Source organism: Muscardinus avellanarius (assembly GCF_963383645.1).
Source record: "Muscardinus avellanarius genome assembly, chromosome: 9".
Taxonomy (NCBI): Eukaryota; Metazoa; Chordata; class Mammalia; order Rodentia; family Gliridae; genus Muscardinus; species Muscardinus avellanarius.
In genome coordinates this window covers 34,737,345-34,764,258 of record NC_137795.1, presented here as the reverse complement: position 1 = coordinate 34,764,258, position 26,914 = coordinate 34,737,345, and the positions used below count along the sequence as shown (strand labels likewise).

Below are 26,914 nucleotides of genomic sequence, written 5' to 3'. Positions count from 1 at the left end.
AGAGAGGAAATTGGAGGGAGAACTGATAAACACTTCAATTGACTTGACACTATGTAGGTATACAAAATTTACAATGCCAATCTCAGTATTTTGTATTGGGAAGGGGAGGGAGGAAGCTCACCAAGTGTGTGCATTATGTATCTGTGTCACTGTGAACTTCATTATGATATATGATTATAATGCACCAGCAAACAATTAAAATGCAGAGTACATTTGAATTTTTATGCCATTGGATAATGGTCTTTGTAAATGGAAGTTTTAAAATTATTTTTGAAATTTTGCTTTCTGAGATTTTTCCTTGTTTAGGAATTCATCTCTCTTTACCACTTAATTGGAAAGGCCACCTACCTAAACATATGGAAAGGTGTCCTTCTGGTTCTGCTTTTCACTTAACCTGTTGGATGCCAAATCATTCAGCCCTTGTCATCTTAGATTTTTAACTAAAAAATGAAAGATTTAGCCGGGTGTAGTGACACGCTTGTAATCCCCGCGCTTGGGAGGCGGAGACAGGAGGATTGCGCAGGTTCGAAGCCAGCCGTGCTGGCTTAAGAGACCCTGTTTCCAAACATTCTTAATAAGTTATTACTGAGTAACTAACCTTATGAGGATATATCAAAACCTCCCGTTTGCATCTCTTCTTTCTGATAGCCTTGGGGAATTAAAGGGATGCATCATGCTGTGATGTCAGTCATTCATGGTGATTTGTTAGAGTATGGGATGTAATGGATGGCAGGACTGAGCTCTGCCTTGTGACTTAGGAGGCATACATATTGAGTGCTTGTACAATTATAAAAATAACTGTGATAGCCTTTTTATGAATTTTGTTTTGACAAGATGTTCACAAATAACATTGTTCAGTTAAAGACATTTTTTAAAGTGTTCAATTCTGTTCTGAATCACTCTGCATATCTATGTATGCTGCTAACATTAACATTACTTTCTGTACTTATCAGAAGTTACAGAAAAAGAAAGAAGATCAATGATTACCATTTTTAACCATAAAAAGGCTCATACCATTCAATCAATAGCATTTGGAGGAAAAGTAGATGCTTCATGGAATCCTAAATTACCATTAAAGCAGAAGCCAGTCCAGAGACTACCTTCAGGTACTGTGTGTGTGTGTGTGTGTGTGTGTGTGTGTGTGTGTGTGTGTGTTACTTGGGATTGAACCCAGGTGCAATCTACCTTTAAGCTGTACCCTAAACCCTATTTTTATTCTTATTTTGAAACAGGTCTCCTAGGTTGATGAGGGTCTCACTATTTGTTGAAGCTGTCCTTGAACCTGCAATTCTGTCTCAGCCTCCCAAGTACTGGGATACAAGTGTGTGCCACCACACCTGGCTATCTTTGGATATTTTGAAGGAAAAAATAAAGAAAAAGAAATTTAAATTTTGGAAAACTTGATTATAATAATAACTAATTTAAAATAAATTATGTAACTATATAGTGAAATCATTTTAATTATTTCCAAATGTTATGGTTTTAAATTATATAATTTTAAATTTATATAATTTTAAAATTATATAATTATATAATTGAAAATATAATTTTCATCTTTATTCATAATATTAAATAAAATAAGCAATGTGATAATAATTATATAACACATTGAAGCTTCTTCCCCAATATATAGCATAATAAAGGAATCAGTAAATAGGCTATAGTTATTATTATTACCACTAACCCAAGACAAGTTAATCATTTAAAACTGTAAGTCTTTGGTGATATATAAAAATATTAAAAAGAAATAAAGGTCATTTACAATATTTAGCATTAATATTTTGGTTATACTCACATACCAGATCATTATACACAAGTATTACAAATATTTTATTGACGGAGACAGGAGGATCGCGCAGGTTCGAAGTCAGCCGCACTGGCTTAAGAGACCCTGTTTTCAAAAAAAAAAAAAAGTATAAAATAGGTCTGGGAGTGTAGCCCAGAGGTAGAAGGGCTTCCAGGAACCCCAGTACCACCAAAAAAAAAAAAAAAAAAAAAAAAAAAACACCAAAAAACAAAACAAAAACAAACAAAAATATTTTATTAATGTTTCATTAGTTCAAATTTAATTTTAATTTCTTTTAAGTAACAGAAATCCAAGCAAGTAGGGGTTTATTTTTCTCATATAGCAAAGAGTACATAGATAGGATATACAGAATTACTGTAACAATTTGTGATTTCATCAATGTTCAAGAATGTACCTATCTTTTGTTATGCTTATTTTTAGTGTACTTTAAGGTTATAAGATGGTTGCTACCACCAACCATCACATCTCCACTGCAGGAAGAAAGAAAGGGGGGATAAAAATGGTGCAAAAGTAAAATCCTTCCCTCATCATGTTTCGTCAAATGAACAACATGTATTTATTTATTTATTTATTTATTTATTTATTTATTTATTTATTTATTTATTTATGTGGTACTGGGGTTCCTGGAAGCCCTTCTACCTCCAGGATACACTCTCAGACTTATTTTTTATATTTGTGTTTGGAAACAGGGTCTCTTAAACCAGCGATGCTGGCTTCGAACCTGCGAGATCCTCCTGTCTCCGCTTCCCAAGCGCAGGGATTACAAGCGTGCACCACCACGCCCAGCGAACAACATGTATTTAGAAAAAATAAAATGGATTTTCTAGAAGTAAAGGGGAAAATATTGAAACAGAAAATAATTTTGAAGAAATTACCCATAATATAATATAAAGAAATAGAAAATATTAATTAGATGTTGAGACAAGAAGATACTTAAGATTCAGTATAAATTCAGTGATAATTCTTTAAAGAAAAATTACAGAAATTGAACAGAAGATAATAGCTGGAAAATTTTCAAAATTGATAAATTTTAGGAATCCTTAGATTTTCAATACAAAGTAAATCTAAAGACAAAAGACACTGAACACACACACACACACACACACACACACATACACACACAGGAATTCAAAGACAAAGTCATTTCAAATGCAGATTACTTAGAGAAGAATAACTGATTCACACAACAAACTCCCCAGTGCAATTATGAAAGTCAGAAGACAGTGATCTAAGATCTCTAATGCCGCTAAAATGCCAAGAGAAAGTGATGGTCAACCAAGAATTAAATAACCAACTAAATTTAATACTTGAGAAAGGGAGTGAGGAAAGAAAAAAAGGAAGAAGAAAGGAAGGGAAGGAGGGAGGGAAAATAAGGGCAAAACCTTTTATTATAAAATTTCCAAACAGAAAAAGGTGCAAGAATATTAAATGCCTATCCTGATTTTAAAAATGCCTGCCGAGCATGGTGGCACAAGCTTGTAATCCCCGCGCTTGGGAGGTGGAAACAGGAGGATCGCGCAGGTTCGCAGGCAGCCTCGCTGGCTTAAGAGACCCTGTTTCCAAATAAAAATATAAAATATATAATATAGGTCTGGGAGTGTAGCCCGGAGGGAGAAGGGTTTCATACCCAGTACCACCAAAAAATAAAATAATAATAATAATAATAATAATAATAATAATAATAAATTAAAATAAAAAATGTTGGTATTCTGCCAGATTCAATAGCTTCCCTATATGAGACTTTGCCTCATTAAGCCAAAGGAATCTTCTACTAACAGTCTGTCATTCCCAACTACAGAGCAAATTGGATAACATGAGTGCGCTATAGCATCTTTGACTATTTCAGCAGCAGAAGTAATAGCTCTACACTCTTAAATAATTTAGCCTACAAGTTTAAAATAAGGACATTCTCCTGTATCATTATAATGCCCCTATCATGCATAAGAAAAAATCCCAGTTAATTTGTATTATTTAATATATAATCTACATTCACATTTTCCCCAATTATTCCAAGAAGGCTTCTGTAGCTGCATTTTCAAGCCAGAATCCAGTCAAGATTCACAGTAACATTTGAATGTTATGGCTCTTTATTCTCTCTTCTCCTATTGTATTGTATTGCATTGTACTGTATTGTATTTGTGTGTGGAACTGGGAATTGAACCCTGGGCATCCTACCTCCGAGCCCTTTTTATTTTTAGTTTTGAAACAGGATCTCACTTGCTAGGTTGCAGAGAGTTTTATTCATTTCTGAGGCTGTCCTTGAACCTGTGATTCTTCCTGTCCCAGTACTTAAGGGACATGCACCACCATACCTGGCTTTTTTATTCTCTTTTAATTTAGACTAGATTCCTCCATTTTCCCTTTATGACTCTGAAATTATTGCAGAATGTCTTGATTTTTATGACGGCTTCCTCAAGGTACCCTTTAACTTATTCCTTTATCTCTCATCTCTCCCATAGAATGAAAGTAATATCCACAGGATATTACTTTTACTATACTGGAGGTATAGAACAGTATCATGTAAAGCAGAGGTGGGTCTCAGGGTGTGATCCCCAAGTTAGCAGCATCTGTGTGACTTAGGAACTTGTAAACGTGGACTCTGCTCTAATTTACTAAACTAGAAACTCAAGTGTCCACTCCATGCTGTGTTTAAACAAGCTTTGGGGGTGAATCTGCTGCCCACTTAAGTTAGAGAGCAACTAGAGAGAAGGCAAGAGGCCAAGCCTGGGGAGCAGACTTCCCTGGGTTTGAATACCAGCCCTGCTGAATACTCATGCATTTTATTTTGGACATTAATATTCTTCAGCTTTCTGATTTTTAAAATGGGTATTATGTCTTCCTTTGGCTGCTGTGATGCCTAATTTGTAAAACATGTTAACACTGTATATGGCACATACTCAGTGTATAATGAACTATTTCTATTGGTCAGCCACTTCTTTGGTTTTCTTTAGCTTTACATGGGAAGTGATAGCCCAACATGAATTTAATCCGATTAGTGAGAGGAAGTTATACTGGGGTGGAAAAAGAATCTCAGGACATCCTCTTAAAAATGCACACAATCACAGCAACCAGAAAACCTCCAGTCTGTCTTTCAGGACATAACTAGCACAAATGCGAGGGGAAAAATGATCTCTACCTGTGGTGCTTTATATTTCGTTTACTTAACTAGATTGCTGAGAGAATTATTATCCTTTTGATTCATTTCCTATTAATTTTCAAATCAAAATCAGAAGGAAAACAGGAGTATTTTATTGCATTTAAACTTTTTCTTTCAAATTCATATTCTTAGTGTATGCATGTGTTGATTACAGGCACTTAAAAATTGGCAGCATGACTCTTTATCAATCTAGTGGCCAGAAAGCGACACTATATCATCGTAATTATAAAGGATCTTTACCCCAGAGCATACTTTAATGTATCTTAATTAGACATTTATAATAAAGCACTATGTAAGTTTTTAAAACTTATGCTTGATAGTTTTGTAGCTTCTATATTTGTTTTTATGTAAATCTATAAATCTTATCGTGAAATGCACATTTAGGACTCTGAATTTTTTCTCGCAAAGAAATCATGTTTGAATATGTTTACGGTCTACGGCCATACCACCCTGAACATGCCCGATCTTGTTTGGAAATGTTTATGAGGTAATTATAACACCACAGTTTGATTTGATTATACAAAATCTTAAGTTGAGAAAGAAAAAAATTATATTCCAAATAGCATGAGAAGCAAGGTCAGTTTTGTTTTCTTCAAATCTCAGCTACCAATCCTTACCTAACGAGTATGGTTAAAAAGGCCTCCATTAATGTTTATGTGTCTTATTGTGGAATAAGCAATATTCTCAGAATCATCACACTTTGGGATTTTTTTTCTTTTCTGTTATTTTATTTTTTGGTATTGGAGATTGAACTCAAGTATTCTGCCTTTAAGCTACATCTCCAGCCCCATTTTATTATTATTTCTATTAATCCTGAAACAAGGTCCCATTAAGTTGCTGAGACATGCTTCAAACCTGCACTTCTCCTCAGCCTCCCAAGTACTATGATTATTAGGTGTGTGCCACCATACTGGACATTTGGGGCTGTTATGGAAACATCTGTAGATTTCCCTTCAACTACCAAACCATGGAAAACTTAAGAAGAGATATTTATGATAAAATATCAATCAACCTTTAGCCTACTAGTGGCCCCAAAGTGTCACTCCTGGATTTCCATGACCTCTGCTCTTCTCTCCAAACAATACAGAGCTCCAGGTCCAGAGGTCACAGAGACTAGGCCTGGAAGCTAAGGCAGCTATTACTCAGCAAAGAGAGGGGTAAAAACCAAAAAGAAAAAACAGCTATTTAACAGATGGCAATTCACCACGGGGTAGGTCGATACAGATGTAAGACATGGTAGCATCCAGAGAAAAGAGAATTAGATCATGGGCTGGGAGGTGAGAAATTCAGGAAGTCTTCAAGAAACCTCTGACCCTTGAGTAGTGATGACACCAGGTTCACCCAGTGAATGGCAAGTGCTATTTCTTTCTAAAGTTAGGTACTAGAGGTCAAGCGAGGCCTGGAGATTGTGTGGCACTGGACTGAGCAATTACAAGAGCTATGTAGCCGGAAGAATCTGTGGAGGCAAAAACCAGTCCTCAACAGGGTAACCATGTTGCACAACTCTGATGGGCAGCCTTAACATAGAAAGAGATGACTGGGGCAGCCCTGGGCCAAAGAGATAAACCAGGAAGACATCGTATATGGAAAAATAGGGTCTAGAGAGCTTAACTGTCTAAAACGTAAATTAAACTAAAAAGTATTGGAAGAAAACACTTTTACAATCCAAGTTGAAGAAGCCAATCAAAGCGCCCAAAGCCACAAAAGAGAAACGTTGACAGATTTAACTACATAAAAACAAAAGCTTTGATACAGCATAGAAACAAAATTAAAATACAAGATTGGAAGCCAGGCGTGGTGGTGCATGCTTGTAATCCCCATGCTTGGGAGGCTGAGACAGGAGGGTTGCACAGGTTCGAAGTCAGCCTCAGCTGCCTTAAGAGACCCTATTTCCAAATAAAATATAAAATAGGTCTGGGAGTGTAGCCTGGAGGTAGAAGGCTCCTGGGTTCCACCCCCAGTACTACCAAAAAAAAAAAAAAAAATTGGAATAAAATACTTGCAACATATAACAGGGAGAAGTTAACATGTGTAATTTTTAAAGGACTTTAATGAGCTGATTAGAAAAATTTTGGAAAGTGGCCAAAGACATGGACAAGACATTTATAGAAAAATAAATAAATAATGATCATCCTCACTAATGATCAAATACTTGCAAATACAACAGGTAGTGAAAAATTCTAAAAGGTTTTTTAAAATGAAAGGACAAAGAGCACAATTCATGTTTTTGAGAAGAAATATAAACTGGTTTCACCTTCTTAAAAGACTATGGCAGTATCTATCAACATATATAATGTGAAAACCATTTGACACAGCAATTCAATATGAAATCTCTCCTATTGAAGTGCCTGCACAAGTGGACAAAAAATACATATGTATAAGTATTAATGTATAACATTTTTATAAGAGAAAATGTATAAGTAATCATTCACTGGGGAATATTAAGTTATGGCACATTTGTATAATATATACTATTTCATTATAAAGTTATTTCATGATATACATGGAATGTTTCTAAATGCTTTATAGACTAATATAACATGGAGTAATAACAAAATTTAAATTTTGTCATTAAAAAAGTCTATGTCGATGTAAGTGTGTGAATATATATGGATGTACACAATAGGCTAAAAACACACACACATATAACTCTCATAGTGGTGCTTCTTTTTTATTGGTGGTGGTGCAGATATTGACCCCAGGGCCTCACACATGCAAAGTATGAGCTTTACCCCTAAGATACACCATCCCATGCTTAATAGTAATACTACTGATAAGAGGAAATAGAAAGGTGAAAATATTCCACTTTTAACCCACTGTTTTCCTTATTGTTTATATTCATTGTAAGATATATGTGTGCTTTTTGTAATTTAAAATGTTGAAGAAAATAAAAAAGTCTGCCATTTATGAAAATATAGATGAACCGGGCAGACATATAATGTTAAGTGAAATCAACCAGACACAGAAAATATACAGCATGGTATAGCATATAAATGGACTCTAAAATGATTAAACTCACAAAAACAGAATAGAATGGTGGTTGCCCAAGGGTTTAGGGAAAAAGAGAAATGAAATAGGGAGATACTGGTCAAAGTGGGAAAAGTTTCAGTTACAGAAGATGACTATGTTCTGGAGAGCAAATATAATGTAACTATAGTTAACATTATATACTTGAAATATGCTAAGAAGATAAATCTAAATGTTCTCATTGCCACACCCCTAAAAAAGAAATGGTAACTTTGTGAAGTAATGGATATGTTAATTAAGTTGATTATGGCAATTATTTTGCAATGTATATGTATTTTAAAAGATCTAGCTGTATACCTTAAATATGTATAATTGTACTACTAGATTATATCTCAATAACACTATGGGGGAAAGAGACTAGGGGGTTAGACAGGCATGAGAGATTTGGATCAACCACTTGTGAAGAGAACCATGCCATGAACTCTCCCGAGGTAGCGGCTGTGTGCTCTGAGGCTGGTGGGCTGGCAGAGTTCATACTGTGGGCTTCTGTGGCTCAACAGGTGCTATTAAGTTCCATCTCTAGCCTGGCACTGGGCCTCCTAGAGTGGAGTAAACAGAGCAAGGATCATCTGGAAGATACCCTAAGAACTCCAGGCTTGAGGTCTAGTCCTTGAGCCTTAAAGCTGGGGAAGATAAAGATTCTTGTGATCTGGGACTTACTCTCTTTCTTTGAAGTTAATGCCAAGAACCCAAATAGATGGAATGGCCTTAAATATTCCTAATTTGGACTATTCTTCCCCATGCATGCACCGCTCAGAAGAAAAAGGATCCATTTCTGCACATGAGCCTCAATATCTTAATAAAAGTGCCTCTCTTGGATCCCATTGGTAATTAAACTGATTAAACATCTTGTTGTCAGGGTTTTGAGATTTGAATTTATTAATGGATTTGTCCCCAAACCTAAGGCAAAACCCACTCTACGTATCTAAGAGAAAATTTCTTTTAGGTTAGGCATTCAGGTATTTTTGATACATTTCTTGAAAACAGGAAGCTAACACTGTTTATAGCACTGTTTTATTTTTTTTAAACTCTGAATAAACACTTGAGAAATACTAATTAAGTTTTAAAATTTTTTTTTTAGATTTTGCCTTTGCAGATAATGTAGACAAGTAAGTGGATGTTTTTTAAATTTTTATAATCTTATGGCCAGATTGCATAATTGTTTTCTTAAATTATCCCTGTTTCCTAAAATAGCTTTTAATGAATTTTAAAAAATGATTACCTTTTCAACAGATGAAAAAATGGCTATGGTTTGTTTTTGAGATAGATGAGTTCTAGCTATTTTCATATTAAGCATATTTAGGTCTTTAGTATGGTTGTTATAATCTTAAATAAAGAAAAGGTAATTTGATGCATCAAAAATAAAACCTAAGAATTATCAGCTATTCCAAATGAGAAATTTTACTTGTTTATTTTTTTAAATGTTCAGTAAGAGCAACTGCCATATAGGTTAATATTTTATATTTATTAAAATTTACATTTTCACCGGGCGTGGTGGCGCAAGCTTGTAATCCCAGTGCTTGGGAGGCTGAGACAGGAGGATTGCACAGATTCAAAGCCAGCTTCAGCTACTTAGTAGTGAGGTTCTCAGCAACTTAGTGAGACCATTTCCAAATATAAAATAGGTCTGGGAATATAGCCTGGAGATAGAAAAGCCCCTAGGTTCCACCCCCAGTATCACACACACACAAAAATTACATTTTCTTTTATTTTTTTTTTGGTGGTATTGAGGATTGAACTCAGAGGCATTCTACCTCTGAGCTACACCTCAGTCCTTTTTATTTTATTATTTGGAAATGGGGTCTCATCAAGTTGCTGAGGACCTCACTAAGTTGCTGAGTCTGGCTTTGCTCCTGCAATCCTCCTGTTTCAGCCTCATAAATACTGAAATTACAAGTATGTGCCACCACACCCAGCTATTATATTTTCAAAGCAAATATTTAATGAATTCTATGAAAGATATTTATTTCAAATTCACCAAAATTAGTGAATTTGAAAGTATTCTTTTTTATTTTCACTCTTGTGAACTTTTTTGGAATTCAGTGTTTAAAAATATCCTCATGCACATTTATAAAATATAGTAGTATAGAAAAACTAATTTTTATCATAAAATGTACTTGATATTAATATGCACTAGATATCTAAAGTTATTTTCATCATCTCAGTTAACACCATTTTCAATTGAGTATGTGATACCTGAACTCTATTAGATCCCCAAATATATTCAGGTATTCAATTTTTGAAATAAACTATATATACAATAAAAATAAGCGAAATCTGAAATCACTTGTCAGGGTTCACAAATTATGTTAGTGACATTAAACTACAAACAACAGAAAAATATGGCATTTATTCACTTAAGTAAAAATTTTAGTTTGTTCACTTATTTTTTTCTGACATCATTGTTTTCAATGACAGAACTGTGTTCGATGACCCAGAAGATGCTGTTTTTGTAAGATCCATGAAGAGGTCTGTGATGACTATTACATCTATGAACTGGGACACCGTTCCAACACGAGAGGAAAAATATATGGAAGAAAAAGGCACAGAATCTACTCAAATGCTCACGGTCATGCTAAGATAAGCCCTGGTGTTTTCAGAAATCCTAGTGGTGGTTGGTTGAATATTAAACTTCCCTGGACTTAGCACATTATATATTTTGCATGATATAACTTTAAACTTTTAGGTGTGAACAGAAACACCAACAATGAGAAAGAGTTCCACATTGTAGGTTTTTAAATATAAATTTTGCTGAAGTGAAACTTGTATATAGAAATGTAAACAAATTCTAAGTGTTCAACTCAATAAATTTTCAAAAAATGAACAGGGTCATGTAGCTGGTATCTTTGATCAAGGAACAGAACATTACCAGCAGTCTACAAGCTCCTTAAGCTGGGCATGATGGCGCACGCTTATAATCCTAGCCTGTGGGAGGCAGAGAAAGGAGCATCAAGATTCGAGGACATGAGGCCCTTTGTAACTCACCGAGACCCTGTTTCAAAGTGAAGAATAAACAATAGGGCTGGGGGTGTAGCTCGGAGGTAGAATGCCCCTGAGTTCCATCCCCAGTACCACAAAATAATAAAGATAAAAATAAAAGCCCCTCAATCCTGTTACTAGTCGCTGCTTACTCTTCCAAAGCAATCACTGCCCTGATTTCTAGAGACTAAATTAATCATGTCTGATGGTGAAATGGAATCACAGAAGAGAAACATTTTGGTCCAGCTTCTTTCACTCGACATTGTAAGGTTTCATTCTTGTTATAGCTAGTAGCAATTACGCTCATTCTCACTGATGCATAGTATTCCATCATATGACTATACCACAACTTACTTACCCGGTGTACTGTTTTTATTCTCATCTCTGGAGACATTTGCTAGACTGGGGTGTGGGCCAATGATCTGGGCTCGGCCTAGCCAGAAGCCTGCTGCTAAGGGGAAAAGAACCCAGACACTCTTTCAGCAACTGCCTGGTGCCAAGTGACAAAACCAGAAACTTAAGGTAACTCAAACTCATTAGTGGTTAGCCAATCACGAAGCTCCATTAGAGCTCATAAAAAGTAGACTGTATGATAGCTTGTAATAGCAACCCAAACTGACCAAGACACTTGATGTATTAGGGCTCTCTGGAAAAATAGTTCCCACATGTGTGTAAAGATTTATTTTGAGCAATCAGCCATTGTAAGTGCTGGCAAATTCAGAGTTTATAAGGTAGACTGGCAATCCAAGTATGACCTGACGTTGCCACCTTGAGTTTGAAATCCACAGGGCAGCCTAGCAGACTGGCTTTCAACTGGCACATTTTACATTTTGTCTGTAGTTGTTCAAATTTCAATGTTGCAGGCTTCTTCAGGTCCAAATCTGGTATACATGTGGCAAAAATAATACACAGAGAGCTCACTGAGTGTCACCACCCAGGTTGCAGGTCCCTGCCCAGTCTGTCAGGGCCTGGCATTGTGCATGGCAGAGAAGGGGGAGAGAAAAAGGAAGAGAATGGTGAAGACACTAAAAAAAAATATTTTGGGAGAGGGAGGTCTACAAAGGGACTTTCACTACCTAAAGTAAGTGCTTACCACTTTATAGACAAGGTGCTTTGATGGATGACTCTATTTAAACAAGGGAGGCTTATGATGAACAAGTTCAGACCAAAACCCATTTAATTTCTACTCACTAACCCTTAACATTGAATCTACTCATATAAAGTCATCCCGGAGCAATGCAGTGTAAACTGTGCGCGAAAAACCTATGTGCTGGGGCTGGAGTAAAAGAGAGTGGGGGCAAAGAAGATGGGAATCGACGGGGATGGAAGACACCGATCTGCAAAGCGAGGTGAGAACTGTAGTAATTCGATCTGAAATCACAAATATTAAGTTTATTTTCACTTTGTCCTCCAGGATTTGCTAAGTTTCCTATGATTTGTTACGCTCTCTAGTATTTACTGCCTCCTGACAACAATAAAGTATGAAACCAGATGACTTGTTTATATTCGCAGGCACGATTTATTTAAAAATCAACGTGAGCATCTTTGTAACACAGGCATTATACTCAAGCTCCATTTTAAACATCACATATACTAAAAATAAAGGCCAGAACCTTCTCTAAATCAGTTATAAATCATAGTTCCTGTAGAGAAAGAGCCCCACAAAAAGCCTGCAGGAAGAGAAAAGTCAGCCCTTCAGGTGGAGTATGGCACATGAGTTAGTTTTACAAGAATTGTGTATATGGTTTGTTTTGTCAGAATTTAGTGAAACCATTTCAGGAAATGTCTTATTAATGCACATGCAGAGATAGCCCTGGCCATGCCTTAGTTTCTTCTGTAGGACCTGACATCTCTAAAGGTACAAATAGTGTAGAGAGAACATTGCTGCAGTAACTGCGTGAAATTCAAGGCTATTCATGGCAATTTCTATAGTAAACTATACTTAGCTGAAGTATGGTAAATATCTTTTAACACTGAGCTCCTCTTCAGTTTATAACATTTTAATAAGTAGAATTTCACTGTTGCAAATGCTATTTATATGCACTTTATTCACATATAAGTTATGATTCTTTTAATGACTCATCTCTACGACAATATAATTTTTCCCCCAAAAAATCTCTTCTTTCACACACCAGTTCTGTTTGTCTTTGTTCCCTAGAACCTCTATTTATTCTTTAAGGGGCTTTATTATTTTTTGGAAACAATGGCTGGAGAGCCAACCTCAAAAAGGGAACAAAAATGTTTTTCCTGTATTTTGAAACAATAACAACAATAAAATTCCATAGGAATACCAGTTCAATTTTGGAACAGAAGCCAATAGGAAATTTGAGCATGGTAGACAGAACTTTGCTTGGGAGCCTCTGTTATATGAAATGTGTGACCCGGCCACAGCGCCATGCAGGCGTCAGAGGCAATGAGGATACATTCACATGAGTTTTCCAGCTGCCTGCCAAGGTGAGAACCATCCACGCTGGCACCTGCCATGGCTTTTACTCCTCAGATGCCTGTGGGCCGGCAGGAGCATCCTGTACGCCTTCCAACCCAGCCTCACTTCCATGAGATTCTTTCTCCCCGTCCATGGAATCTTTAGGATTGGAATCCTCTTGGGAAATACTAGTTTCAGCCGCTGGTTGCTCTTCAGTAACACAATTAGAATTGACATCAAGTTTTCTATCTAATAAAAAGAAAAAAAAAACAGGTATTTGGTTCTCATCATGTTTCAACTACTCTTCATAATGCCTTGCACGTATTAACTTTTTTAGTCCTCATAATTAAAAGAGATAGATTATTATCTCTACTGTAATACATCAGTTGTGTAAAACTGAAGAAACTGACGAGAAGTTTGGTTACTTGCACCAAGTTTCACACTTTGTAAAACAGCAGAATCAGCCGGGCATGGTGGTGCAGGCTTGTAATCCCAGCATTTGGGGGGCTGAGACAGGAATATCTGGGTTCGCAGCCAGCCTCAGCTACTTAGTGAGGCCCTCTGCAACTCAGTGAGACCCTGTTTCAAGATAAAGAATAAAAAAAAAAATAGGGCTGGGGGTGAAACTTGAGGGCAGAATCGCCCTGGGTTCAATCCCCAGTACAAAAATAAAAACAAACAAAATCCAGCAGAATCAACATTGAACTCAGGCTTTCACCCCCAAAGCCAGTCCTCTAAGTCACCACTGTTTTCTTGGATTGACAAAATCTTCATTTAAATGTAACTTTCAATTAGCTTGATGCCTATGGGGAGATAATTGCCTGTATTCAGTTTCCTTATCAATAAAATGGAATTAGTAATAAAGCCTACCCTATATCTGTGAAGAAAAATATATTTCTGTAACATTTAAAGTAGTATGTGGCACATGACTGATGCTTAGTAACTGGGAGTTCCCATCCTACTGACTGGTAGTTTGTACATAAACAATTCTTTTTTTTTGGGGGGGGGCAGGTCTGGGGATGGAACCCAGGGGAATTTGACCTCCGAACTACACCCCCTGCCCTATTTTTTATTCTTTATTTTGAAACAGGGTCTCATTAAGTTCCAGAGAACCTCACTGAGTAGCTGAGGCTGTCCGCGAACCTCGATCCTCTTGTCTCAGCCTCCCAAATGCTGGGATTACAAGCATGAGCCACCACGCCCGGCTCCATAAACAGCTCTTATTCTCACTCCTCAGCATTGGATTAAAAAGTTCAATCCAGAGAAGGCAAGGCAATTAGGAGGCCTGACTAGTCTCCAAATGGTAGATGATTTAATTTTGTACAACTCAATCACACCAAGAGTGTTTTTTTCAACCAAGTGATAAAGGGGATATTGTCTCCTCACAGGTGGAGAAAGAAATAGCTGGGATCACCCAAGCAATTTTTTCAAACTACATACACTCCCCAAGAACACAGGATATATTCTCTGGAGTGGGGCAGTTCTATTCTTCCATATGAAAATCACTGCCTTTTTTTTTTTTTTTTGTGGTAGTGAGGGTGGAACCCAGGGGCTTTTCTACCTCCAGGTTATACTCCCAGACCTATTTTATACTTTATTTGCAAACAGTCTCACTAAATTTCTGAGAGCCTCACTCGTAGCTGAGGCTGGCTTTGAACCTGTGTGACCCTCCTGTCTCAGCCTCCCAAGAGCTGGGATTACGAGTGTGTGCCACCACACCCAGAAATCACTGCTGATGCAACTCAGTTTTTGAAGAAAAAGAGTTGTCTCATCTTACAAGGGAAGGAAAGAAATAAAGTAGGACTCATTGTTCTGACACTTGAAATTAAACTGTATATTAGATCTGCATTCGATCTATAATTTATAATCTGTAATTTTACCTGTAACCATCATATTTAGGAAAATTAAAGGTTTTGGACCTTAAAATTGTCTGGTAACCATTAGAGGGGATTTAATTATTTCTTTATTCCAAAAACTTTAAAATCTCTCATGAGCAGAATTTAAGTGATTACCCATTAATAATTCCATCACTGAAGGGCAGTCTCCTGAGTTAAAATGCAAATTGTGGAATAAACCACTTTCCTCCAAATCTTTTGTCTATTTGTTTTCCAGTGATATTTCGGCTGACTCTGCCTGGTGCATTATCCCACAGAATAAAAAAGAGACACATTTAAGTGTGACCCTTCTGTTGGCCACTCTTGGGCATCCTTGGATTCCATAGACTGCTGGGTTTTATTTCCCTATGAAGAGTTAGAATGAGCACAGTGGTCATGTACCTACCACGCTCCTCGTGGCTCTTTCCTTTGGCAGCCTCCAACTGCTGTTTCTCATAAGCGTCCTTCAGATTCTTACAGATTTTCTTATGCGCAAACCAGTGTGTCTTTTGGCAAGCTTGATCACAGTATATTACCTGAAAGCAATTTTAAGTTCACTTTCATTTTAAGAGTGAGGATTACATGATTTCCCAACTATGACAGTCAACAACGAGCTATTCTATAAACATGTTAGGCTGTCCATACAACTATATGTGGTTATATATTGTATAGTTGTGTGCTGACTTAGATTTGTAATTTTTAACTTTGACTTTAAAACGGTAATGATATATTAACAAATGGTCTCCAAAAGGCTAAGACAAATGGCATTAAGAGCATGTTAGGTACAGAACTGAAACTCTAGGAGGACAAAGATAAATTTGTCATCCCAGATGAAGGTAAGGCTGAGAAAGACTTGGGCAGCGTAGAATGAAGAGAGACCGACACCTGATAGCGAGCTTGTGACGCGGCACGCGATGCAGAAGCGACGGTGCAAGAGGAAGCAGTGACTCACTCTACCTGGGAGCCAGGGTGGGCAGAGCAAGGGAGAGAAGCATTCCAGGTGGAGGAAACATCCTGAACAAGAATACGGGTATAGAGAAGGAAACCACATACAAGGATGTATACATACAAGGAATGTGTACAAGGACAGCAAGAAGTTTTTATAAATGAGCTTATATTACTACAAGGGGAGATGGTAAAAAGTTGGGCATGACTAGCTCAACACTTATTATATGCAAAGCACTATTTTAAGCCCTTTGATATACGTGGTGTTTTAGGTTATTTTACTGGACCCAGTTCTTGACTCGTTATTACATTTATACATTTTCACATGTGATTTCCAAGTTTTGTACATGGCAGAGAAAGAGATTTGACTTTAAAGGTTTGGCTACCTGACTTCTTTGGGCCAAAAGAATAAGATGGCATGTCAGTTTCAAGGCCAGGCCGCATTGTATGTTTCTTGTTGCCCATTCATACTTTCTGCCATTTCCATAAGAACTTGCTCAGCCACCTGACTGTCCCAACTGAGGCCAGCCAATGTCCAACAGAAAAAGAAGTGAATGGTCAGACACATGCTTGCGTGCATAACATGGGTATGAGAAAATGAACACAATTGGCAATGCCCTTTACAAAATAGTTCTGGTCATGCATGGTGGCATACACCTGTAATGCCAGTTCCTAGGAGGCTGAGACAGGAAGATCGCAGATTCAAGGACAGCATAAACAATTTAGTGAGACTCTCAGTGGCATAGCGAAACCCTGTTTCAAAACAAAACAAACAAAACAAAAGGGCTGGGGTTATAGCTCAGAAGTAGAATGTCCCTGGGTTCAATCTCCAATACCACAGAATGAGGAGGAGAAAGGAGGAGGAGGAGGAGGAGGAGGAGGAGGAGGAGGAGGAGGAGGAGGAGGAGGAGGAGGAGGAGGAGGAGGAGGAATAAAAACAGTATAGTTTATTTAGTCTATATGGGTTAAAGTTTGGTGATAAAAGACCATTGATGAAAAGACTGTAGTAAAAGTAAATGTCAACAGCATTAATATTGTATGTTTATGAATGTCCTGATGTGAGTATTCACAGCTACACCAGCCCCGCCCCTTACTTTCTAACCTTTCTCATTTCTCATATTCATCCATTCACATCCTTTCTTTGCCTGGGGTAGGCAGCATAGAAACTGAGGCAGACTGGTAGTTTGGCAGAAGATAAGGCACAGAACTATACAGATCTTAAAGTTCTCTCTCAGTTCTCCTCTCTCTCTCTCTCTCTCTCTCTCTCTCTCTCTCTCTCTCTCTCTCTCTCTCTCGTGGGAATGGAACATTATATCTCTGAGCTACACCCCCAGTCCTATGTTATTGTTTTATTTTGAAACAGGGTCTCACTAAGTTGGAAAGGCCTCATTAAGTTGCTGAGGTTGGCAGAGAACCTGCTACCCCCTCTCAGCCTCCCTGTGATCCTCCTGTCTCAGCCTCCCAAGTACTAGGATTACAAGCGTGCACCTCTATACTCAGATCTTAGTTTTCTTTCTACATTCCTCTTTAATTATTAGATGTAATACTTTCATGTATTAGAACTTATTATTAGTAAACTATCATCCACTGTTAGGTTTACAAAATATGAAAACTCAGTTGTCAGCTTGGATGTGATCTTAACTGTATGTCAATACATTTAGAAGACTTCCATTCTCACCATTTTGCATACTGAACACCGTTTGCTTGCTCCCTTTTCTCCACAGGTGGTACAAAATTCAACATCCACAAAGCCCACCTGACCGGTGATGGCTTGGGTAAGCACAGAGAATGCAGTGGGGTCGGAACCCTAGAATGCATATTAAGAGAGGAAAAAAGCAAAACAAAAACCTCTGAAATCACCTTAGAAGATTGCAGCAACAGACACACAAGGAAAGAAATCATCGAGGTTTGCAATACAAGGACCTTAGGACAAATTTCCTTTTGAGTATACCTTTTTAAAATGCTTTACAAAGAATATAGGAAGAAAGTCACAGATCCCAATAACTAAAGAGAAAAAATTGGCCCCATTCTTGAACATGGGCATTTACCAATTAGCATTACTCAGTTAAGTCCAGAAATAGAACAATGAACTTAGAGTAGGAGCTTTGAGAGCTGACATTAAGACAAAATTCATATAATTGTAGGATACATACAGAGCACAACACAAATGTTTACCTCATAATTTCTTAAAATTTTGGTACAATTTAAGCATTTAAATTAGGCATCAAGAAAAATCAACAGTGTGAAAAATTCCTATTACAGGGCTACTAAAATTATAATGGATTGTTAAAGAAGAACTTTTTTACATTTTAATGAAAAAATTATATGGGGGAAATATTTAGTTGCCTGAAGTGATGCTATTAAAACCCATCTGTAGTAAGCAAAAATAAATGCAGAATATCTATGTTTCTTACCTGCTTCTAACAATTCTTTGTTCTGAGTTTTTCAAATATACACGTCTATTGCTAACCAAAATTTTGTCATTGTTCATAATTTTCATTTTTGAGTCCTTGCTTCTTCTTAAGAATATTTGTTTTTATACTATTTTATCAAGTGTACATAATAGATCTTAGAAGATATCACCAGGGAACAATGTTCTATACTGTTCTACATACTCCAGAGAGTAAAAGAAAATATTCAAAAGATTCAAGAAGTATTTATTTATTATTTTATTTTTTGTACTTAGGATTAACCCAAGGACATTCTACTTCTGAGCTACACTTCCAGTCCTACTTTATTTTTATTTTGACACAGGTTCTCACTAAGTTGCTGAGGCTGGCTTTGATCCTGTGATTCTCCTGTCTTTGCCTCCCAAGTATTGGTCTTACCGGTGTGTGCTACCATGTCTGGCTTCAAGAAGTTTTCTAAAAGTAAAATTCTTTTATAAATTGCTATTTTTCTGAATATAAATAATAATGACAATGATGCTACTTTTCTGTGTTAAGATGCTAAAAATTCTCTTATTTTGCCTGGTGAGAAAATTTTGGCAAAATGAATGCTCATATATCAGATACTTAATTTATCAGGAATGAAGGCAATCATGGTCAAATGGTGATACTCTATAGAAATTGTGTTCAAATGATGATGTTCATCAGAGAACTTGCTAAAAAATTCAGATTCAGGCCAGGCTCAACGATGCATAACTGTAATCCCAGTACTTGGGAGGCTAAGACTGGAGGATCACAGGTTTGAGATCAGCCTCAGAAACTTAGTGAGATGGCAACCTAGTGAGACTCCATTTCAAAATAAAAAAAAATTGAGAAGGGCTGGGGTATAGCTCAGAGGTAGAATGCCCCTGTGTTCAATCCCCAATATCACAAAAAAATTAAAAATTCAGGTGCATTCCCTTAGCCCATACCTTCTAAATGATAATTTTGAAGAGTGTGGTGCAGGTACCTGTATTACTAATATACTCAGGTAATTCTAAAATTTAAGTTTTAGAATTACTGGTACTTAATATAATACCAGATGCTTATAAAGCTACTTATAAAGATTTAATTATAATTCTGATTTTGGTAGAATACTAGATCAGGCAGTAGTTTGGTCCACAAATCAACAGTCTATATATTCAACAGATATCACAATTACATTTTCATATTCAAATATTTTTTCACAGAACATCCTGAGACATATTAAAATCTCCTTTAAGAAATTTTGACTCACATATGTGAGAGTCAAATGAGACATTTGTGTGAATCCCTTGACACAATAACATTTTCACAAATTAACTAAAGGTAAAACTAAAAGATATTTTGCCAGGAGTATGGCTGATTATATGAACTACTCCTTCAGAAAAGGAAAATTACTGACAGATCAGATGAATTCCCATAGTGAATCCTCCTTGTCACTATTGTGTGACAAGAACTTTTTTGTTTTACAGAATCTTGCTATGTGTTTTGATAAATAAGAATCTGTTTAGTGTTTAGGTGCCAGAGCTTCTCTCATGGAAAGATACTCATCCCAGAAACAAAAGGATGCTTCATGCAATTCATGCTTTGAGAGCAGAGACACACGCTAGTTTTCCAGAAGTTAAACACGCTTTTTCAATGGACCAAGCAAAATATCTTTAACAGTATAATCTGCTGCAACACTGGAGCAGTAGTTCTTAAACTTAGCCACGGGTCATACTTCCTGTGGAGTTCTGTGACAGGCAGAAGCCAGAGGCCCACTCGAGGTGGAGGATAACAAAACCTGGTGGGTGGGCCAAGGCATGAGCACTGCCAGGAAGCAAACGGCAGTAGGGCACAGTGGCGCACACTTGCATCCCAGTACTTGGGAGGCTGAGGTAGGAGGATTGTGTATTCACAGTAAGCCTCAGGAACTTATTGAGACCCTGTTTCAAATAAAAATAAAATAGAACCTGGGGTGCACCTCAGAGGTAGAATGTGGCTGGGCTCAATCCCCAGTACCACACATACTCAAAAGGAAGCAAGAAAAGAGAGAAGGGGAAGAAAGAAAAGAAAGGAGAGAGGGAAGAGGGGCAGACAGTCCACCTGAAAACCTCATCAAGGGAAGAGTTTGGTACCACTTCAGAGTCTAAAGAATGTGTATAACAAAAACAATTAGACAGTAAATAGACTACCAGGGACACTCAACTATAGGCATTCAAAATAAAGTTCTTTAAGCCAGGCGTGGTGGCGCACGCTTGTAATCCCCGCTCTTGGGAGGCTGAGACAGGAGGGTCACAAGGGTTCGAAGCCATCCTCAGTTACTTAGTGAGGCTTCCAGCAACTTTGTGAGACCCTGTTTCTGAATAAAAAATAAAATAGGTCTGGGAGAGCCATTCTCAGTTACTTAGTGAGACTTCCAGCAACTTTGTGAGACCCTATTTCCGAATAAAAAATAAAATAGGTCTGGGAATATAGATAGCCTGGAGGTAGAAAAGCCCCTGGGTTCCACCCCCAGTACCATAAAGTAAATTAATTAACTAATTAATTAATTTTTGAAAGTTCTCCAGAGTAGATTATATAACTCTTAAAGGACAAAAAATTTAAAAAGTAAAATCTTCCTAAATGTATTAAGTATTACCTTAGTTTTTTACAAACCTTTTCTTGATGACTTAGATTACTAAGATAAACATTAACCACTATACTCTATAAACTTTAATTACATTTTTCTATCATGTGGACCTAAGATGCACTGTTCTCTCTACACTGTCCTGCTCTGACTGTTTCTTAGGTACTCTGGGAAGCTATTTTTAGTTTTTCTGTTTTTTCTCATGAAGGTGGAAAGAATTTCAGCTACTACTTGTTGGTGCTAGAAATCCCCCACAGCAGGCTCTGCTAAGTTCATTTTCTGATATCAACTCCACCAACTTTCTCACTACGTGTAATTTTTTTCAGAGCAGCAGTGTGCAAATAAGCCCCCAAACACTCATTTCTCCTGAGTCCTGAGCAGCAAAGCCTCATCCTGTGACACAAGACAGATGGTGTCTGTGAGAGCTTATATTTTCCAGAGATAGACACTTTGTTGTTCCTGCATGCCTGAGACCACAACATGAGCCTGTGGGAAGTGTCCAAGGCCTTGCAAACATATGGATATAAGCATGACTATGAGAAGCTACATGGCTAAAAGATATTAAAGGAAAGATGGGAAAGTATGTGGACTCACAATCATTTTTGAGCCATTGTGCCAGACTTAGTTTGCCTATCTTTGGGCAGTCTACATGAATATATAAAGCCTAATCTATTTAATTCTTTTGTTGGAGTTTGAGATCTATTAATATTAATACACACACACACACACACACACACACACATATAAACACATAGAGAGAGAGAGAAAGAGAGAGATAGCCAAAACACACTCATAATTGATAAACCTCAAAATTTGTTAATTTTCATCTTTCAAAAGTTAAAATACCAGATAGCAAACTATATTAAAAAGTAAAAATAAAGAATCTCTGTGTCATGAAAAACTTAATGCATAAATTTTATAAAATCATCTGTGTGCTCAGGCCTTTATTTAATTCAGAGTCAATGAAGTCGTATTGGGTAAAAGCACCTGGAACTCATTTTTGCTTTGATTTTCTGTACTGAAAATGAGATAACAGCCTAGAGAAAGGAATTTTTTTCAATACAACTTAAACATATGACAAAAGGACAATAAGTAATCAAAAAACACACTAAACCAACAAAATTCACCTCCTATGTCTGGGAAGTATACAGTTTTGTAAGTATGTAAAATTTCTAATCAGAGGCATTAAGGTGGAATGTAAGAATCTGGGACATACTTCCAGACTGTTATAAGGAGCCACAACCAACTTTGCCGTGGTTTCTCCAGCTGCACCCTTCCTGCCTGGATACTACACCCTAAATATTTTGTACATGCAGCTAGTGCAAGACTTTGTACTGATAATTCTTAGATATGAATGTGCCTGTGTGTATTCATATTACACAGGGGATGTATACACACCTATCCAGGTTTCACAAAAGTACTTAAAATTTAAGTTTCTATTCTCAACATCTACCTAATGTCATAGGGAAGTAACTGCTTATTTAATTGAGAGCTATAAAAAGAAGAGCATGAAATGGATATACAAAAACAGGTTTAGCAGGCAAACCTCTCTCTACATTTCTTCTCAAACATTTTCTGAAATAATAAAAATAAATACTGAAGAGAACTTTAGAAATACAGTTCACAGTTATTAGGTCTTAGTGATAGTTAACTTAGGCAAGGAGGGGGCTTACAATTTCAACAGGAGCAATGCTTCGCACCAGCTGCTGCAGGAGTGTCGCTTCACAGTACGGAAATTTCCGGATGCTTTCTCTAATGATCTTCTCCTGATATACTGGGAAGCCATCAGAAGCTCGGCCTTTTAACAGGCTGAAATATATTTTTTAACAAGAAATTGAAGTTGAATCACTAGCATTCCTTCCTAGGAACTCAATAACTGAACCCAATAACTTTTAGTAGTTTATTGTTTGTCTCAAGATTTTACTTGTCTGTTTAAAGCATGATGATGGATTCAAATTGCTTTTCATACTGACCTACACCTTATCAGGTTTCCAAGCCCTGAGAAACACAGACAAATGTGACCCCCACCATAAAAAGCTAAAGCCTGCTATCAGATTAGCTAGTTACTTATTGCCCAGTTATTTATAGGAAGAATGAAATCTCTCACTGAGTCACACTCTTCTGACTTAGTTCCCTTTTGTCAGTAAAGCAGCAAGAGAATTTAGTCTCTGGTGGTAGAGAACAAGGATAACAGCCGGCTCTCCCAGATATAGCAACAAATACACTGAGCCCAGGGTGAGTCCAGAGAGATGACCTCCAGCACAGTACACTCTGTCTTGGATGGGCCGGTTTTCTAGCGATCTTGCAAGCCTCAGATTCCTTATGTGTGGATCATAGGTAACAACAACAGTAAAAATCACTGCAGAGTACAAAACTGATCAATCACTCAATCTAAGTATAATATTGTCACTTGTTTCTTGCAGACCAACAGTGATCCCTACTGTAGCAATGGATGCTAAGATGCTTACTGTTTAAATCCATAGCTAGGCTTCATATAACCAAACCTCATCCACTTGAATGTATTTTATACACGGCATGGTAAATACAGTACCTTTTGATCAGGCTATCCAGTTTATTCTCCCCATCTTTTAAGAAGCTGATACATTTCTGAAAGATACAGCTGATATAATGCATTTTCATAGCCAATACTTCATTCATGTCTCTCTGTTTCATACATTTCTCACAAATCAGATCCATCACTTTGTAGCATTTATTCAGGGCTGCTTCTTCGGCCAGAAGAGGGTTCTCATTTATAAGCATCACAATCTGAAAGAAATCCCAGTGAACTTAGAAATTCCATGAGATGTTTTCTATTTACATACATTAGGAAGTCAGTTTAGTTGACATTATTACTAAATGAAATCTAAGTTTTTTGGGGGATCACATAGTTGCTGTGCTAATCTGAATCAGAATAAAAATTGTCACTGATCAAAGTTATAAACCTTTTTTTACTTTCTTTTTGGTTACTGGGGATTGATCCCAAGAACCCAGGGTCATTCTACCTCCAAGCTATGCCTGCTTTTTATTTGTTTTTGAAAACAGGATCTCACTAGGTTGTTGAGAGTCTCCTTAAGTTGCTGAGTCTGATCTAAACCCTGCAATCCTTCTGTCTGCCAAGTACTGAGATTACAAGATTACAGGGGTGAGCCAGCACACCTAGCTAAAACTATTTTTACTAAAGATAATCATGGTATATTTGTACAACATTTATATAGAATCAAATAATTGAGCAACCACTCCATTCAGTTAATATTACTAAGCTCTATAATTTCATAGCTAGGAGAACTTAAGTTCTCATTATTTTTTGTTAATTATGGGGAAATATGATTTTTAAAGAAATCAGGCTAGAAATGAAATGTTTTACTTTCCAATTACCTAAATGTCTCTGTGGGATTTTCCTGCAGATGCTTCTAATTATCTATTATAATGACACCAGGACAAAGAGGAAACCACAGATAGCTTTAAAGGGGGAAATAGTAGAGTTACCAAATCTTATACATTATGACCCCTACATTTCTCAGGTATATGTATGGATAATGATTGAATTAAGTGTAATGAGTATTTTTTTATTGGCTTTGTTATAGGATAGATTAAGTTTTTCTGTAGGGGACTGTTTCCTTGGCAACATACCAGTAATATAAACATGTATAATGTGGGCTCTGAGTGTATGCAAAGAGCAGTTACAGTAATCGCTAATGCACATGTTATAGCTAAATACCTATCCTGGAAATTATAAATGTCCAAGAAAAACAGCAAGGAGATTGCATTAATTCCACTCTTTAGGGATGAAGAAAGATCATTTGTTAGCTAAAGTAAAAATCATGACTATCCCCTTTCTTGGAAATTTAACACAGATTGAATGTTCATAAGAAACCAAGAGTTTTCACTTATTTTTGATAAAATTAGATTTATATATAACCTAGTGTTTATTTTAAATCCAGCACTTAATAACAATAAATGATCATACTTAGTGAAGTAAGTATAATCAGAATTTTTATTGGTGATTCTGTTGATTACTTCCCCTACTAAACTATATAAAAAATTAATTTGTAGCTGGGTGTGGTGGTGCAAGCTTATAATCTCAGTACTAGGGAGGCTGAGACAGAAGGATCACAGGTTCACAGCCAGCCTCAACAATTTATCAAGGCCCTCAGTGACACCATGTTTCAAAATAAATTTACCAAGACCCTGTTTGAAAATAAATATAAAATAGGGATGGGGTATAACTCAGAAGTAGAATGCCACTAGATTCAATTGCCAGTATAATAACAATAACAATAATAATGATAATAATAATTTGTGATAAAAAGACATTCTTTATATTTCTGCTACTGAAATCAAAGTTGTTTGATCAATATTTTTTTTCAATGTTGAAAACTTTTTTTAAATTTATTTTTATTGGTGCATTGTAATCATACATCACATTGGAATACAAGACTTGAGAGGATATACAAGCACACATCATCCAATTAGCCCTCATCCAGTCCCCTTCCCTTTCCCTCCCCCTCCCTCGATCCCATGCTTATTTGGTAATTAACTTTGATACATATGTTTATGTACCTCCTGCTTCTTAAAGAGGCTCCATCCTCCCCTTTTCCATACCCTCTGATTGGTCACCTTAATTGCTTCACTATAGGGCCCTTTCTATAGCTTGACCACTTCCTGTTGCCCCTTTCCTCCTAGTTATTGCTGATTAGGGGAAGCATCTAGTTTTAATTTTCTGCGATATTTCTCTGTGCATGCCGCATTGCAAATACTGATCCCACAATTGACAGCCCCAGTAGTGGCCTGGCTACCCGGTGGACTGATCCAGACCTCGATGGCTCAAGCAGCGGCCTTGTCTCATGGGAGGCCCCGATTCTGGTCTCGCTGGCCCCGACACTGGCCTAACCCCTCAGCTGGCTCCGATCCCAGCCTCGGAGGCCCCAGCACCGGCCTTGTCTCACAGCAGGCTCTGATGCCAGCCTCACTAGCTCCAGCACCGGCCTAACCCCTCGGCAGGCTCAGATCCCAGCCTCGGAGGCCTCAATAGCAGCCTTGCCTCACAGAAGGCTCCGATGCCGTCCGCTGGCCCGGCACCGGCCTAACCCCTCAGCAGGCTCTGATCCCGGCCTCGGAGGCCCCAGCACCAGCCTTGCCTCATGGCAGGCTCTGATCCTGGCCACGCTGGCCCTGGCACCGGCCTGACCCCTTGGCAGGCTCTGATCCCGGCCTCGAAGGCCCCAGCACCGACCTGCCTCATGGTAGGCTCTCATCCTGGCCTCGCTGGCCCCAGCACCAGCCTAACCCCTCAGCAGGCTCCAATCCCAGCCTCGGAGGCCTCAATAGTGGCCTTGCCTCACGGAAGGCTCCGATGCTGGCCGCTGGCCCTGGCACCGGTCTAACCCCTTATCAGGCTCTGATCCCGGCCTCGGAGGCCCCAGCACCAGCCTTGTCTCACAGCAGGCTCCAGTCCCGGCCACGCTGGCCCTGGCACTGGCCTCACCCCTCGGCAGGCTCCGATCCCGGCCTCGGAAGCCCCAGCACCAACCTTGCCTCACAGCAGGCTCCAACCCTGGCCTCGCTGGCCCCAGCACCGGCCTAAGCCCTAGGCAGGCTCTGATCCCGGCCTCAGAGGCCCCAGCACCGGCCTTGCCTCATGGCAGGCTCCGATGCCGGCCTCGCTGGCCCCAGCACCGGCCTAA

At 37.8% G+C, this 26,914-nt stretch overlaps 2 protein-coding genes across 3 annotated transcripts in view; one reads left to right on the top strand and one right to left on the bottom strand.

Annotated features, from left to right (window-relative positions):
* Positions 1-10,575, top strand: part of LRRC72 (leucine rich repeat containing 72) — a gene marked incomplete at both ends in the record, with an annotated part of 57,213 nt that extends 46,638 nt beyond the window's left edge. The window contains 3 exons of the mRNA XM_080701178.1: positions 954-1,106; positions 9,073-9,100; positions 10,410-10,575. Coding sequence (XP_080557304.1) covers positions 954-1,106; positions 9,073-9,100; positions 10,410-10,575 — 347 coding nt within the window. The remainder of the gene's footprint in view (positions 1-953; positions 1,107-9,072; positions 9,101-10,409) is intronic.
* A 2,884-nt stretch (positions 10,576-13,459) lies between these two features.
* Positions 13,460-26,914, bottom strand: part of ANKMY2 (ankyrin repeat and MYND domain containing 2) — a gene marked incomplete at both ends in the record, with an annotated part of 47,611 nt that continues 34,156 nt past the window's right edge. The window contains 5 exons of one of the 2 annotated variants that reach the window (XM_080701768.1): positions 13,460-13,640; positions 15,672-15,805; positions 17,893-18,021; positions 22,904-23,039; positions 23,782-23,996. In XM_080701768.1, the coding sequence (XP_080557894.1) occupies positions 13,460-13,640; positions 15,672-15,805; positions 17,893-18,021; positions 22,904-23,039; positions 23,782-23,996 (795 nt within the window). Of the gene's footprint in view, positions 13,645-15,671; positions 15,806-17,892; positions 18,022-22,903; positions 23,040-23,781; positions 23,997-26,914 lie in introns of both variants that reach the window. The other variant, XM_080701769.1, reaches the window with a different exon arrangement.